This window comes from Danio aesculapii, chromosome 18 (assembly GCF_903798145.1).
Source record: "Danio aesculapii chromosome 18, fDanAes4.1, whole genome shotgun sequence".
Lineage (NCBI taxonomy): Eukaryota > Metazoa > Chordata > Actinopteri > Cypriniformes > Danionidae > Danio > Danio aesculapii.
The window spans coordinates 42,781,593-42,798,311 of NC_079452.1; the positions used below are offsets into that span (position 1 = coordinate 42,781,593).

Below are 16,719 nucleotides of genomic sequence, written 5' to 3' on the forward strand. Positions count from 1 at the left end.
ATTTCAAGAATAGTTCAACATTTCCTGTGTAGAAATGCAGTTTCTATCATGATTTGACCTCCATCTCACCATTCAGCTCTGATCTTGCGTAATCTGTGATAGCGGAGGCATGTCGTGTGATCAGTGTGTGTGTGTTTATGCGTCTGTGTCTGAGTGTTTGTTTGTGAAGGGCTGTGGCTGTTTGTCTGTTATAGAGGTTAAGGTGCAGAGTTGACCCATGTGTGTGTGTGTGTGTTGTTGAGATGACTCATGTGCTGCTGAGTGATTCAAGATCACCTGTTCTTCTGTATGTGAACACGTGCTCTCTCTCTCTTTCTCTCACACACTTTCACCCTGTTTCTTATGACCTTTTCCTGTCTGCCGTCCATCTCTCTCTCTGTCTGTGTTTCTCATGTGCGTTTCTTAGTCACTGCTACTCATGCATTGTAAAAGTCTCAGCCTTCACGATGTGTTTTTATTGAATGGGGTCCAAAAAGTCTGAGACCACTAGTAAATAAAATGATATATATTTATTTATATTTCTAAATCTGAAAGCAATAATATAAATGTAAATCGTTATATTAGTTTTAAATATATAGATATACAGTTGAAGTCAGAATTATTAGCCCCCTGAATTACTTCATATATATTTATAAATATATGTGTGTGTGTGTGTGTGTGTGTGTGTGTGTGTGTGTGTGTGTGTGTGTGTGTGTGTGTGTGTGTGTGTGTGTGTGTGTGTGTGTGTGTGTGTGTGTGTTCATCCCAGTGAAAGAGGAGGATGAAGACGGCAGCGAGCGAGTGTGTGACACCCTGCTGATGTGCATCATTACTGTCCTGAACCACGGCCTGAGAAACGGAGGAGGAATCGCTGATGTTCTGCGCAAGCTTTCCAAAGAGGTGAACATCATATTATCAATACACTCCGACATGAGATACGCCAACAAATCTTCTCCAGCAGCACTAATCCTGCCAAAATAATCCATGTTTAAAGCAGTGGAATCTGCAGGCATCTGTACATCGTGCTTTTATAGAGCCCGCATCCATTTATACACTCTCTGCACATCTGTCTATAGGCTTTCAAGAGTCACAAAATTAGTCACATCCACTTCAAAGACTCTGTGTTTGAGGCTATTTTTGAGAGATGACTAAAAACTTGCATTCAATAATTAGATGATAAAAGCTGTCGAATTAAATTTAGCTACAATATATATATATATATATATATATATATATATATATATATATATATATATATATATATATATATATATATATATTTTATTTATTTATATATTTTATTTATTTATATATTTTATTTATTTATATATTTTATTTATTTATTTTTTGTCAAGAACCAATTTTGATTTAATTTGTTTTAAAAAAAAAAACACCTAATTGGTCCCAAAATTGGTAATGATAAAATAAATAACAAATATTTTATTTTATTTTATATATATATTTTTATAATACACCTTTGTTGTACGTTTTAATGTATTTTCAAGCTTTAATTTTATATTTTTGTTATTTATTTATTGTTTATATTTTAATTTATTATTAGGAATTGTTTTATTAGGAAGCTATTTTGTTTATGTGATTTTAAAAACAATTGTACCCAACATTGTTAGCAAAATATTTAATTTTATTGTTTTGTTTTGTTTTGTTATTTTTATTATTATATTAATTTAATGATCACTTCATTGATTTTTTTTTCTTTATTTTTTTATTAGGAATGTTATTATTTTATTAAGAAACTATTTTAGCACTTCATTGTGCTCAAAGTTTTGTTTTGTTTTTGTTAATTGTTTAAATTATTTTAATTTAATGGTTCACTTCTTATTTTATTTTATTTTATTTTGATTTAATGGTTTAAAAACACTTCATTGATTGGTTTTTTTTAATGTTTTATTAGGAATGTTATTATTTTATTAAGAAAATATTTTAGCACCTCATCGTGCCCAAAGTTTTTTGTTTTGTTTTGTTTCTATTTTTTTTGTTTTCTTTTTTTACTATTATTTTTTAATCGTTAACTCTTCTTTTAACTCTTATTTGACTTTATTTTATTTCAAGGGTTTTCATTCATTTATTCATTCATTTCAGCTTAGTCCCTTTATTAATCAGGGATCGCCACAGCGGAATGAACCGCCAATTTATCCAGCATATGTTTTACACAGCGGATGCCCTTCCTACCCAACACTGGGAAACATCCATACACACTCATTCACACACATACACTACGGCCAATTTAGCTGAATCAATTCACCTAAAGCGTTTTTGGACTGTGGAGGAAAATGTAGCACTCGAAGGAAACCCAAATGAACACGGGAAAAACATGCAAACTCCACACAGAAATGCCAACTGACCCAGCTGAAACTCGAGCCAGCGACCTTCTTACTCTGAGGCGATCATGCTACCCATTGCGCCACCATGACGGCGTTCAATAGTTTTACACCCAAAAATTAACAAAATATTTTCTTTTGTTTATTGTTTTCTATTATTATTCTGTTATTATTTTCATTTAATGTTTGTAAAAACACTACGTTTTTCTCAGTTTTTCAAACACTTCACTCGATGTTTCAATTTGAAGCTTCCATAATTCTCAAAGGATCATGGGATGTAAAAAGTTGGACAAAGTCAAACTTTCCTCTGACTGTGTGTCTACAGGAGCCCATGTTCCCGGCGCGGGTTGTGTATGACCTGCTGTTCTTCTTCATTGTCATCATCATCGTGTTGAACCTCATCTTTGGTGTGATCATTGATACCTTCGCTGACCTGAGGAGTGAGAAACAGAGAAAGGAGGAAATTCTCAAGACCACCTGCTTTATTTGTGGTACGTGTGGCTTAAAGCGAGGATATTATTAGAAACTATCATTCTATAAGTAATTCTAACTGAGTAATTTGAATAAATGCAGAGATTTGGCAGAATGCTAAGCTGTTTTTTTTTTCAGAGCATGATAAAATAATAAATATAAATATCCTGAATATGTAATGCAAAAAAAGTATGCATAGTACTAATATTTAGAATATATGTATAATGCACAGTTGAAGTCAGAATTATAAGCCCATATGTTAAAAACCTAATAGTTTGAATGACTAATTTCTAATAACTGATTACTTTTATCTTTGCCATAAAGACAGTATAAAATATTAGATATTTTTCAAGATACTAGTGTTAAGCTTGAAGTGCAGTTTAGGCTTAATTAGACAAGTTAGGGTAATTAGGCAAGTCATTATATAGCAATGGTTTGTTCTGTAGACAATCGAAAAAAAAAATATTGGTTAAGGGGGCTAATAATATTGACCTTAAATAGTTTTTAAGCTGCTTTTATTCTAGCTAAAATAAATACTGTGGAAAGTCTTTGCTCTGTTAAACATCATTTGGAAAATATTTGAAAAAATTAAAAACAAAGGGGGGCTAGTAATAACTGTATATGTGTATAAAATTGCAAATTTAATAATATAATATAATAGCAATATAATAATAGGTAAAACAGCAAATAATCTGAAAAGATACATATAAATTCTGAAGTAGTAATAAATTAATAATAATAATAATAATAATACATTTTATCTGAGGCACGTTTCAAACCACTCAAGGTCACCGTACATAAATAAGCAATAAATTAAAAAACAATAAATAAACCATAAATAAAGCAGCAGTTACAAAATAACACCAATAAAATAACACAATCAGATAATAAAACCATAATCATGTAAGATAAGCTAATCTAAATAAGTGGGTTTTCAGTTGAGCTTTTAATTGGGATAACGAATTTAAGTCCCGCAATTTAGCTGGGAGAGAATTCCAAAGACGAGGAGCAGAACAGCTAACAGCTCAGTGATACAAAGTGTTTAAAAGAGCAGTGGGCATATGGAAGAAGAACGAAGGGTTCTAGAGAGCTGTAGGGATAAATGAGATCTGAGAGATGACGTTGGAGCCCGGTTCTGGAGAGTTTTATATGTGGTCAGAAGAATCTTCAATTCCATGTAAAATTTGATGAGAAGCCAATGAAGCTGTTGGATAATTGCCAGAGCATGTTGTTTGGACTGAGTCTGGGCTATGATATGAGCAGGATAATTCTGAATAAACTGAAGCTTGTTTAGAGATTCATGTGGTAAACCATATGGTAGAGAGTTACAATAGTCAATGCGGGAGGTGTGTATGAATTTTGGGAGTTTTCTGGGAGAAATAACAAAATGAGGGGGTGCCAGGAGATGGGTGTGAAATATGAGAGACTCCTGGGGAAGAACTGGAGTGTTGGCAGGTATGGTGGGGTGAGAAATGAATGGAGGCGTGCAATATTATGAAGATGAAAGTAATAAGATCGAGTTATGCTATTAGTGTGTGTTTTGAATGAAAGGGTGCTGTCAAAGATGACCCCCAAGTTCCTAACCTGAATCAAAGGAGAAACAGTGAAGCAATCAATAAATAGAGTGAAATTACAGGACCTGGAGCAACTTCGAGTTAGTTCCTATGAGGAGAACTTCAGTTTTACTGCCATTGAGGTTATGAACATTTGCAGAAAGCCAGGTTTGAATTTGGTGGTAACAATTGGTAAGATATACTGTAGTTTACAAATGGTTATTATACAAATATAATAACATAGAGTTATTAGTACACAAATAATCAGAGTTTGGTTTGAACTAATTTGTATTTTACTACCACCAGCACCAGTTATGATTATAAATGTATTAATAGTTATAGGAGAAGTTTAAAATAATAGTTCAGTAAAACTTTATGTTTTCAGTTTTTTCTTTTTCATTTTAGTTTATATATACAGCTTTTTTATTGATTTTTTTTTTAATTTTAGAATAAGTTAAGCTAAATAAATGTTTCTTGATAATAGCTGAAATAAAAGACTTTTAGTGGGTTTTTATTTTTTATTTTTTTTTATTTTACTGGTTTGATTTCCACAACTCTAATATATTTAATATGATAAATTGTACCCTTGAAAATATCTAAAGTCAGTTATTTTATTTCAAAAAATAAATATCCTCTCACAGACAAAACCCAGCAGACTGAGGAACAGCTTTTTTTTCAAAGCTGTCTCCCTTTTGAACTCTGCCCCCCCACTGACTCCTTTGCCCCCCCTCATGCATCCAATATTTGCACAATTAAAATTGTACATATTCAATTCACTTCATTCATATCTATCTGCATACCTCTGATTATTAATAGCAAACCTTTACATATACAGTTGAAGTCAGAATTATTAGCCCCCCTTTGGATTTTTTTTAATTTTTTAAATATTTCACAAATGATGTTTAACAGAGCAAGGACATTTTCACAGTTTGTCTGATAATATTTTTTCTTCTGGAGAAAGTCTTATTTGTTTTATTTAGGCTAGAATAAAAGCAGTTTTTAATTTTTTAAAAAACATTTTAAGGTCAAAATTATTAGCCCCTTTAAGATATTTTTTGTTGATAGTCTACATAACAAACCATCTTTGTACAATAACTTGCCTAATTACCCTATCCTGCCTAGTTAATCTGATTAACCTAGTTAAGCCTTTAAATGTCACTTTAAGCTGCATAAACTTGTCTTGAAAAATATCTAGTAAAATATTATTTACTGTCATCATGGCAAAGATAAAATAAATCAGCTATCAGAAATGAGTTATTAAAACTATATTGTTTAGAAATGTGTTGAAAAACATCTTCCCTCCATTAAACAGGACCTTATATAGACAGGTGTATGCCTTTTCAAATCATGTCCAATCAATGGAATTTACCAAAGAAGGTGAACTTCAATTAAGCTGCTGAAACATCTCAAGAATGATCAGTGGAAACAAAATGTACCTGAGCTCAATTTAGAGCTTCACAGCAAAGGCTGTGAATACTTATGTACATGTGATTTTCCAGGTTTTTGTATAAATTTGCAACAATTTCAAAAAAATCTTTTTTCACATTGTCATTATGGGGTATTGTGTGTAGAATTTTGAGGGAAAAAAAATAATTTAATCCATTTTGGTATAAGGCTGTAACATGAAAAAATGTGGAAAAAGTGAAGCGCTATGAATACTTCACGGATGCACTGTATATCTATTGTAAATCTCTGTTCATAGTTAAGACAACCTTTATATAATGCTCATAGTACATCCATCTGTTTTTCTATAATTGCACCTTATAACTTATTCCTATATTCTGCACTTGCTGCTATTGCACTCCTGGTTAGTCCTAAACTGCATTTTGTTGCCTTGTTACATGTGTAATGACAATTAAAGTTTTATTTATTATATTATATAGTACATATTTTATTTGGAGTAACAATTTAGTTTCATTGCTTTCATTTTAATACATGAGCTATATAGTCTTGCTTTAAAGTTACAGTACCACAAATTCTTATTCATGAGGGTCAGACAGAGGTCAAACACGTTCAAGCGGAACTTACTTTGTCAATATTTATGCAAAAAAAAAGTTAGAATATAGTGCATTAATAGAGCGCTCGTTCCAGCATCTGCTCTGCATTGGTTTGTAAGTGGCCGGTGGTGCGATTCTAAGCGGATGTCATGCCCTGTCACATCCTGTTACTCTCACTGCCTTCCAGTTTGTAGATGAGCTCTGTGACGGGCCTTTTCTATTTGATGGATTCAGCTATGATCATGGTGACATTTACTTCACTAAAGAGGACGTAAAGTCTGTGTTGGAGAAGAACAGATGTGAGGGAATGTTTTATAGTGACTGTAAACAGTGGTATACCGTCAATAAATGATTTTGATAGACAGAATGAGCCCTTTCTTTGAAGATTCATTCTTTTTTATTTCTGATTATCTTCAGGACTTGAGAGAGACAAGTTTGATAACAAGACTGTATCGTTTGAGGAGCACATCAAGTCGGAGCACAACATGTGGCACTATTTGTACTTCCTGGTTTTGGTGAAAGTGAAGGACCCCACTGAATACACCGGGCCCGAGAGCTACGTGGCACAGATGATCAAGGTTAGTGGCCATTAAAATGTACATGTAACTAGCCTTACATCTTGTCTTAACTGCATGTGATGCGATGCTGCAACAAAAGATAAAATCTTTTCATTTTAAAGGGTTAGTTTACACAAACATTTAGATTTACTCATGATTTAATCCCCTCAAGTGGTTCCAAACCTTTTTGAGGTGCTTTCTTCTGTTGGGCACAAAAGAAAATATTTTGAAAAATGTTGGAAACATGAACCCATTGGCATCCATAGTAGGAAAACCTGTAGTAGGACAAAGTTTATATTTTAGAAATGGTTTCTATTTCTGTGATGTCATGGCTAAACAACAGCATCAACTACTATGACAATAGCTGATTATTTAGTAATACTAATAATAATATTTCATTTGTAATGGGATTTTCTTAAACCCAAAGTGCTAACTGTGCTTTATTCAGTGTTGAATACCGTTTGAAGTGACATTTATTGCCATACTGAAAACGTCAGCGAATAGTTTACCTCAGATCTTGAAAATAAAATTACTAGCAAACATAGAGTTTAAATATGAATGTTAGAACTGTGACTCAATGCAAACCAACAACATCAGTCACTCAGCTTGTTCTTTTAAAGGGCACCTAGGTTACCCCTTTTTCCAGATTTAATATAAGTCTGAATGTGTCTAAAGTTTGAGCTAAAAAAAAAAACATTAGATTATTTATTATAGCTGTCTGAAGTTTCTGTTTTATAGCTGGTAAAAGCTTGTTGCTGTTTTTTTGTACTGGGCCTTTAAGGCTAGTCCTCCCCGCCCACCGTTCTCACGTGCCTGTCATCGTGCCCCAATCGCCGCCATCGGCTGCCTCAGGAAGCATATCTCACATAAAGTTTGTGAGAAATACTACTGTAAGAACTTTACCAATCAGTATTTGATGCATTTGTTGTGGAGCAACAATGAGTCACACACAATGTCTTACAAAGTTCATGCAGACACACACAGACAGCGCGCGCGTTTAGCTTTGCAGTGTTTTTGCACGCATATGTGACAGGACACAGGTTAATCGCCACTGCTGTATGGATATCTGTTATGTTAATGTACAAAATAAACCTGAATTAATGTCCACAAACCGGGATTAAAGCGTCTTCTCTTATAATTATTCTGACACGCGGCTGTGCTGATGAAGTGAATCGCTGTAATTCATTACACACGTGCTCTGTTTTAAAACATTTCAAACTTGTAAAATTCACTCTTGATCACATCTGATGATGATTGATGATCCTAGCGAACTGAACAGACCTTTTATTCCTGGTGGCTTTGCACACGTCCTGACTTGTTGATGTGATTATATGCGTTACTAAGGAGACATGTTAATACGCAGCTGTCAATCAATATTGGTGGGGGCGGAGACCGCACTCCGGTCGGTTTGAAAAGTGCTCCAATTGGTCCACCATTTTTATGTTGTTAAATTAAAAAAAAAAAAAAAAAAAAAAAAAAAAAAAAAAGGATTAGGTGTGTTTATATCACTCCAATATAACGGTCTATACACTATACCTACACATATCTGTCCAAACAGCTTTAAAAGTTCACCATAGGTGCCCTTTAATGTCAATGAGGTTTACTATATATTAATGGCCCCCATATCATAATTGGCTTCGTCACTCTGTCTCCTATCAGTTTGTTACTCATAAGGACACTTGTAAGCTAGTGTGCTCCAAAACAGTGACCAAATTTCACATTTAGAACATATCAACATCCGCCTACATAGATTTTTTTGACATCACCTCATGCTTCAGGTTCTGAACTAATTTCTGACCAATCAAATGCTCTGTAGCATCTGACATGTTTCACCCGCTTCAAAATGCTTCTCATTTCAGTTCAGCCATTCTCACTGGCAGAGCAGTGATGAAAACTAAATGCTATTGGCTGTTTTTTTAAAAAGGGGGCCTAATCTATGTCCCACCCTGTCTTCATGTTTCGGTTGAGATTACATCAAGCATCGAATAAAAAATGCACATTTCAAAGCACTTCACGGTACCTTTAACTAATTACTGAGTGTTGCCACCAACATGAGGGCCCTCATTAAGACCGAGATGAGGGAGATGAGACACCAGTGACGCATAACGAAAGCTTGTTTAGTTTCACCAGCATTTGTTCCATCTTACATAAGGATTTTCGGCTGTTGTAATATACAGGATTCAGCAAACACCAACTAAATGCAAAGTGAAGCTTTTGAAAGATGTAAACTTTGGAGAGCAACCAAAAAGTCTCAATTCTGATGCAACTCTGCAGTTATGAGTTGATCACTCGGTATTGTAGGATGAGGAAAAGAAAATTCCGGATTACTGACAATTCCAGGGTAACGTCTTCTAATTATGAATTATATGTCCTGCAGTTTTGACACTTTTTTTTTCATCTTAAATTTGCAACATTATTTTTCATAGTTGATCATTTATTGGCTGTTTCAGCATTCTAACTTTATTTCTCTAATTTCTGGGGTTACTTTTTTTGTTCTGAGCTTTTTATGAGAATTGTGACTTAATTTTGCATATGCATGGTGGAAGATTTTATTTTACAGTTTTTGTTATTTCACAAATATAATTTATTTTTTCTCACAATTGTGACGTTTTTACAATTGTTAGCCTATAGTTTTTATCTTGTATACACACAATTTATATAATAAAGACATTTATACGCTTAATGACATGGCACGTTATCCTGCTGGAAGTAGCCATCAGAAGATGGCTACACTGTGGTCATAAAGGGTTGGACATGGTCAGCAATAATACTCAGGTAGGCTGTGGCATTGACACAATGCTCAATTGGTAGTAATGGATCCAAAGTGTGCTAAGAAAATATCCCCCACACTATTACACCACAACCACCAACCTGAATCATTGATATTAGGCAGGATGGATCCATGCTTTCATGTTGTTAATGCCAAATTCTGACCTTACCATCCGAATGTTGCAGCAAACTTGAGACTCATCAGACCAGGCAACATTTTTTCAATCCTCTGTTGTCCAATTTTAGTGAGCCTCTGCGAACTGTAGCCTCAGTTTCGTGTTTTTAGCTGACAGCAGTGGCACCCGGTGTAGTCTTCTGCTGCTGTAGCCCATCCGCCTCAAGATTGGACATGTTGTGTGTTCAGAGATGCTCTTATGCATACCTCGGTTGTAACGAGTGGTTATTTAAGTTACTGTTGGCGTTCTGTTAGCTTGAATCAGTCTGGCCATTCTCCTCTGACCTCTGGTATCAACAAGGCATCTGCCATGCCACATTCAAAGTCACTTAAATCACCCTTCTTCCCCATTCTGATGCAGCAGATCGTCTTGACCATGTCTACATGCCTAAATGCATTGAGTTGCTGCCATGTGATTGGCTGATTAGAAATTTGCGTTAACGAGCAGTGGGACAGGTGTAACTCAATAAAGTGGCTGGTGAGTGTATATACATGTATAAAAATAACTTTACTTATTTTAATTTTGAGAATTTTGAGTCTTGTACTGGCTCTGACAAATTTATAACTTGAATTTGTGAAATAAGATCAAGAAAAGCCAGAATTGCTAGATGCAGAATATCTTCAATTTCAAATAAAATATCTCAGAATGTAATCTTTTGTCTAAATTCTGACTTTATTTCTTGTAGTTGGAGGTGTACATGTTATATTTGTAATTCAATCGTTATTTCTGCCAGTTCTCCACCTAAGCCCACTCTGAATTCAGTTTAAATCTACAGTGCTTTCTGCAGGATTCTGCTTGATCCGATTCCATGAAGCCCTATTAGTGCTATATTAACTAATTACTGTGTGTTGCCACAAACACAAGGGCCCTCATTAAAGCTGAGATGGGGGAGATGAGACACCAGCCACGCATAACTAACACTCATTTAGTTTCACCATCTTACATAAGGAGTTTCATCTTTTATAGTATAGCAGGAGGCAGGAAACGCCAACTGAATGCAAAAGACTACAGTCTGGCTTTTAAAATGTTGACGGTGTGTGTGTGTGTGTGTGTGTGTCTGCAGTCACCTGAAAAAAACAGATAATGCAACTCTCTGCAAACACAACTCACCCTTATGCTTAAAAGAGAAAACACCGCAAGATACTTACCAGTGGACGCAGCATTGAGTTTGAAGTGCAAGTTTACGTTGAGGCAGGTGTGTGTATGTGTGTGTGATTATCACTCAGACTGCTGGATAGAGAGTGTGTGAGCAGGTACTGCAGCAGTCACAGCATTGTTATGTAACCCATCTCAAGTGGCCTGTTATTAGCTCAGCCTATCCTCACACGTGCGCTCTTGTCCCACACACACACACACACACACACACACACACACACACACACCTGCGACGCCGCTCATTATCACACAGTGAGTCAGGCTTCTCCTTCGCAACACCGTTGTCATGCATCATCGATGGCAATGAAAAAAAAACGTCCTCCAGACTTGTGATCAATGCAAGTTCAGAGTTCATGCATTTAATGTTGGATCCGTTTCTCCCAGCTGGGCATCTTGGTGTGTGTGTAGGTTGTTTGAGTGTGTGTATAGGATGCGAGATGTGTGTGTGTGTGTGTGTGGCATATCAGCACATAGATGTATTTAATGACATGGGTATAACACAGTTATTACAAGGAGATAGTGAACTATGAGGTTATTGCTGATGTCCCCATTCTATTAACCCCCCCGAAAGTATAAGGGGTATTATAAGGGGTAGTGTTAGGTGTAGAATTTGGGTAGGGCTATACGAAATGCAGTTTGTACAGTATAAAAACAATGGAAACCTATGGAATGTCCCCACAATTCACAATAACAAACATGTGTGTAGGTTGTCTCTCTCTGTGTGTGTGTGAACCGCTGACTGCGGGAGAGCGTGTGTCGCGGCCAGCCGTGCTAATCAAACTGATTATTGCAATCACGCTGCTATTTCCAGAGCCAGTTTGATGGCAGTGCTCTGAAACCGCCTTTCCATTACAAAACAGCAGCTTTATGATGATGTGAGACGAGAACACGTGATCCAGCCATTATTCTGTCTATCAGAAGGAGAGAAGAACTTTAATGGCGCTTTAATGACAGTTCAAGCAGCAAGTCTACAGCTGTGCGAATGTGCTGAAACGTGTTTGTGATTTCGGGCGTATTTGGTGATGTACAGATGAAGTCAGAATTATTAGCCCCCCTTTTAATTTTTTTCCTTTTTTAAATATTTCCCAAATGATTTTTAACAGAGAAAGGAAATTTTCACAGTATGTCAGATAGTATTTTTTTTTCTGGAGAAAGTCTTATTTGCTTTATTTCTGCTGGAATAAATGCAGTTTTTAATTTTCAAGGTCAAAATTATTAGCCCCTTTAAGCATTTTTTTTTTTCGATGGTCTATAGAACAAACCATCGTTATACAATAACCTAATTAACCTAGTTAAGCCTTTAAATGTCACTTTAAGCTGTATACAAGTGTCTTGAAAACTATTTTTCAACTAATTTATTTATCATTTTACAATATAACAAATATCACAGTTGACAAAATAATATTCAGCATTAAGTAGCATCAGAGTATGCAAATATAAAAACATGTACATCAACAAATCCAGCTTATGTTACTAGATTACAACAGAAATCAAATAACAGCATATGAATGGCCAGTGTGATGACAATGGGTATTATGTAGGCACAGGTCAAAGGGTCCAGAAAAATATTTCAGGTTTCTAAAAATATGTGTGTTGTCTTTTAAGCAATATGTTAAATATTCCAAATGTAGCGTGTCAATTATGATATTTTTAAATAATTCAAATGTTGGAGGGAGTTCCTGTTTTTAACAGAATACATTTCCTAGATACATAAGAAATCAAACTTACCCTTTTGGTTAAAAAGGGTCTGATACCTCATAATTAAGTCCACCCCAAAAAGATATATTAAAAGAGTCTTGTGATATTTCTTTCCCATGACCATCACAGAAAACTCATGTACAGTCTCCCAAAACTCATTTACTTTTTTACATTTTTAAAAAATATGCTTATTGGTGCCCTTATGTTTCTTACATCAGTTACATAAAGGCGATGCACCGGGATATATCCTGCTGAGGCAGAATGGGGTCAAATTTGTTCTTTGTATAAATTTGTAATGTTCAATAATTTTGTTACTAGATAATGAAAAAGATATACATTTGTATACAACATCCCGCTGATCATCATCAAAATTACAACCAAGATCTTTTTGTCATACTTTTTAATTAAGATTTAAGAAGAATCAGCTTGGTCTCTTAAGATTGCATACTCTATATCTCAGATATCTTTCCCTTCAACATGGAGGAATCTCAAGAATGTTTTCTAATTTAGATAATTCCAATGAAATATGAACCTTTGCAAGGAAATCATTTATCAGGTGTCTAAATTGTAAGTTCATTTAAAAAATTTTTAATAAAAAGTGTGCCCTCTTTAAAAACTTGCTTAAAAGAGACAATGCCTTGTTTTTTCCACTTGGTGAACATTTTCTTATGCTCACCAAGACTGTGTACAAAAAATCAGTATTATGAAATATAACAAATGGGCAGCATGTTGGCTCAGTGGTTAGCACTGTCACCTCACAACAAGAAGGTTGCTGGTTCGAGTCGCGGCTGTGCCAGTTGGCATTTTTGTGTGGAGTATGCATGTTTTCCCCGGTTTTCTCCAGGTGCTCTGGTTTCCCCCAAAGTCCAAAGACATGCCTTATGAGTGAATTGAATGAACTGAATTGGCCGTATTGTATAAGTTTGTGTGAATGTGAGTGTGTATTGGTGTTTCCCAGTACTGGGTTGCTGCTCGAAGGGCATCCGCTGTGTAATTAATATATACCAGAATAGTTGGTTTATTCCACTGTGACAACCTCTAAAATAGAGACTAAGCTGAAAGAATATGTATTAATAAATTCTAACAAATTAAAATAACTGATTACAGTGGTCTCAGGGTTGAGTTTTAAACTGAAGTGAAGCCGCCTTTCCACTGCACACGACAAACAACCAGCGACAGACAGGAAGTCATTCATTTCCAATGGAGAGTAGTCTGGGAGCTGCGTGGAGTTCCGATCATCTCCGTATGCGGAAAATTCTGATCTGATTTGACATGCCGATATGTTGAAATATTTTAACTCCTGTGACTAGACCGTATGCCAGTGTTTCTCAACCATGTTCCTGGAGGACCACCAGCTCTGCACATTATACATGTCTCCTTAACCAAACATACCTGATTCAGATCATCAGCTCATTAGCAGAGACTGAAAGACCTGGAATGGTTGTGACAGACAAAGGAGACATCCAAAACATGCAGTGCTGGTGGTCCTCCGGGAACATGGTTGAGAAACACTGACTTATGCGACTGGCCGACCGCATGTGATGTATTCCAGTGTTGTACAAGCAGGTCCATGCGCGCAAGATGAGAAATAGTAGTTTTTCGTTATTTTTTGAATCAGAAAATCTATAATCCATATAAAAAAAAAAATTTCTATTCTTTAATGAGTAGTAAAAAATATTTTTCTTATGTTGTCTCCACATTCCCTCCAAAATTTTTAGTGGTCTATGAGTTTCTAGTATTCATTCATTCATTCAACCATGGTGGACGCACGGAGAATAAAGGCTCTTTTTGCACTTCTTTAATTTGGACACCTCGAGAATCAGATTCTCTCCTATGGTGCATGACAAAACTGAAAATTCTGTGCATCAGCCATAAGGGGGCCTATTCCAACAGTCATGTCTGAAAGTCATGTGCAGTGGAAAGGCGGCTTGAGCATTGGCTAGTATGGTTATACCCATACTCAAAATTAGTCCTCTACTATAACCCATCCAAATAGACGGGACCAGGAATTAAACCTACAACCTTTCGATTACCAACTCCCTAACCATGAGCCCACAGCTGTTTTGTTGACTGTATTATTCCAATCTTCTCTGTCACATGACCTTAGAAATCAATTTAATATGAAAGTTAACAAATGGAGAGTTTTATGCCACATATTTTTATGTAATATAATTTAGTAGTCGAGTCAAGTCAAACTTTGTTTATAGAGCACTTTACAAACACAGAAGTGAGCCAAAGTGCTGGACAGAAAATATACAACATATATAATATACAAAAGCATTATAGTATAAAAGATACAAGATAAACTACCTAAAAAGATAATTAAAATAACCAGTTATTAAAATCGGGTGTCAAATGCCAAAGGAAAAAAAAAAGAGTTTTAAGAGCTGATTTAAATGAGAAGAAGTAAGAGGCCTGTCTAATGGGCAGTGGCAAATCATTCCAAAGTCTAGGACCTACCACAGTGAAAGCACGATCCCCTCTAAGCTTACGCTTTGTTTTTGGCACAATCAGGAGAAGCGGATCAGCTGACTTGAGAGAATGAGTGGGCTTAAATGGGTGTATCAGCTCAGACCATTTAGAGATTTATAAATCAAATAAAACAATATTTAACTGTATTCTAAAATGAACTGGCAAATGTGATCACATTTTTGGGTACCAGTTAAGTGGCATGCTGCAGCATTTGGCACCATTTGCAAATGGGCAATAGCTGACCTGCTACTCCCCACAAACAATGCAGTACAGTAATCTAACCGAGTGGTCATAAAAGCAGGGATTACTGTCTCAAACTGTTGTTTTGGTGTATATTGCTTTATTTTTGCTAATTGTCCTAATTGAAAAAGAGCTAGATTTAATTACCGCTCTAATCTGGATCTAGTCAATGTTAAAAAGTCAAATTTTACCTCTAAATTTTTGACTAGGCTTAAGATGCTGAGCTGACAAGCCCAAATTAATGAATGTGTAATAAATGTCACTTTAAGCTGTATAGAAGTGTCTTGAAAAATATCTAGTCTAATATTATTTACTGTCATCATGGCAAAGATAAAATAAATCAGTTATTAGAAATAAGTTAATAAAACTATTATGTTAAGAAATGTGTTAAATATCTTCCCTCCGTTAAACAGGAATTGGGGAAAAAATAAACAGGCCGGCTAATAATTCAGGGGGGTTCATAATTCTGATTGCAACTGTATATGCCACAACTGTTTACAACTATTGTAATATGTTAGCAAAAACTTTGTAATAAATTCAGTATATGTTAATGATTGACTTGCATGCATTTCTCATGAAGCTAGCTGCCTTTTATCACTGAACATTAAACGTTAATTAATCACAGATAATTTTGATAAGTTATGATCAGTTGACTCTGACTAAACTCCGCTAGCTGTGGTCTGTGTTTCATGAGAAAGATAAAAACAATGTTGTTTTCATGTTTTGTCCTCAGGTTGTATCTTTACAGTAAAAAGGGCCGCTTCATGAGATGCGACCGTCACAATCTCTCCTCTGTTCTTCCGTCCTCACTTCACCTTAGTTTTCCCACTTCCTTCAATGCTTTCTCTGATGTTTCATAAAGCACCGTGCCCTGAAACCAATTAACAGCAATTTACTCCTAAACCCGATTTTTCCCTTTTTCCTATGCAAGATCCCATCGAAACCTCAAGCAAAGACAAATTGCTGTTTTTTTCCAGCGAGATAAAGGCTTTCTGTCCAGGTTTTGATATGAAAGTGCACTTGACCTTGTTCATGTGCCTGTTTCTCAGAACAGTGGTGTGTTTATCCAGTGTGTTTTTCTTGGAAAGCCCCGATCCCTATTGTATGGCAGAAAAGCGCGGTGTGTTTTGGAGTGTGAATGTGCTCGTGCCCGGGTGTGTCACCTCGTGAGTGAGTGAGCGTGTGTTGTTTGATTATGATTGTGTAAGGGAAGGCAGTTTTTTTTTTTCCCACCTCTAAACATATCCTGGAACTCTTGAGTGCACCTTGCAGCTCCTGTCAGGCTGACTGCGAAAAGCACCTTACATAACTGC

General features: G+C 35.5%; 1 protein-coding gene across 1 annotated transcript in view; it reads left to right on the forward strand.

Annotated features, from left to right (window-relative positions):
• The window catches only part of itpr2 (inositol 1,4,5-trisphosphate receptor, type 2), a 176,602-nt gene that overhangs the window by 146,856 nt on the left and 13,027 nt on the right, over positions 1-16,719 (forward strand). The window contains exons 53-55 of the mRNA XM_056478765.1: positions 749-879; positions 2,644-2,809; positions 6,757-6,917. Of these exons, the coding sequence (XP_056334740.1) occupies positions 749-879; positions 2,644-2,809; positions 6,757-6,917 (458 nt within the window). The remainder of the gene's footprint in view (positions 1-748; positions 880-2,643; positions 2,810-6,756; positions 6,918-16,719) is intronic.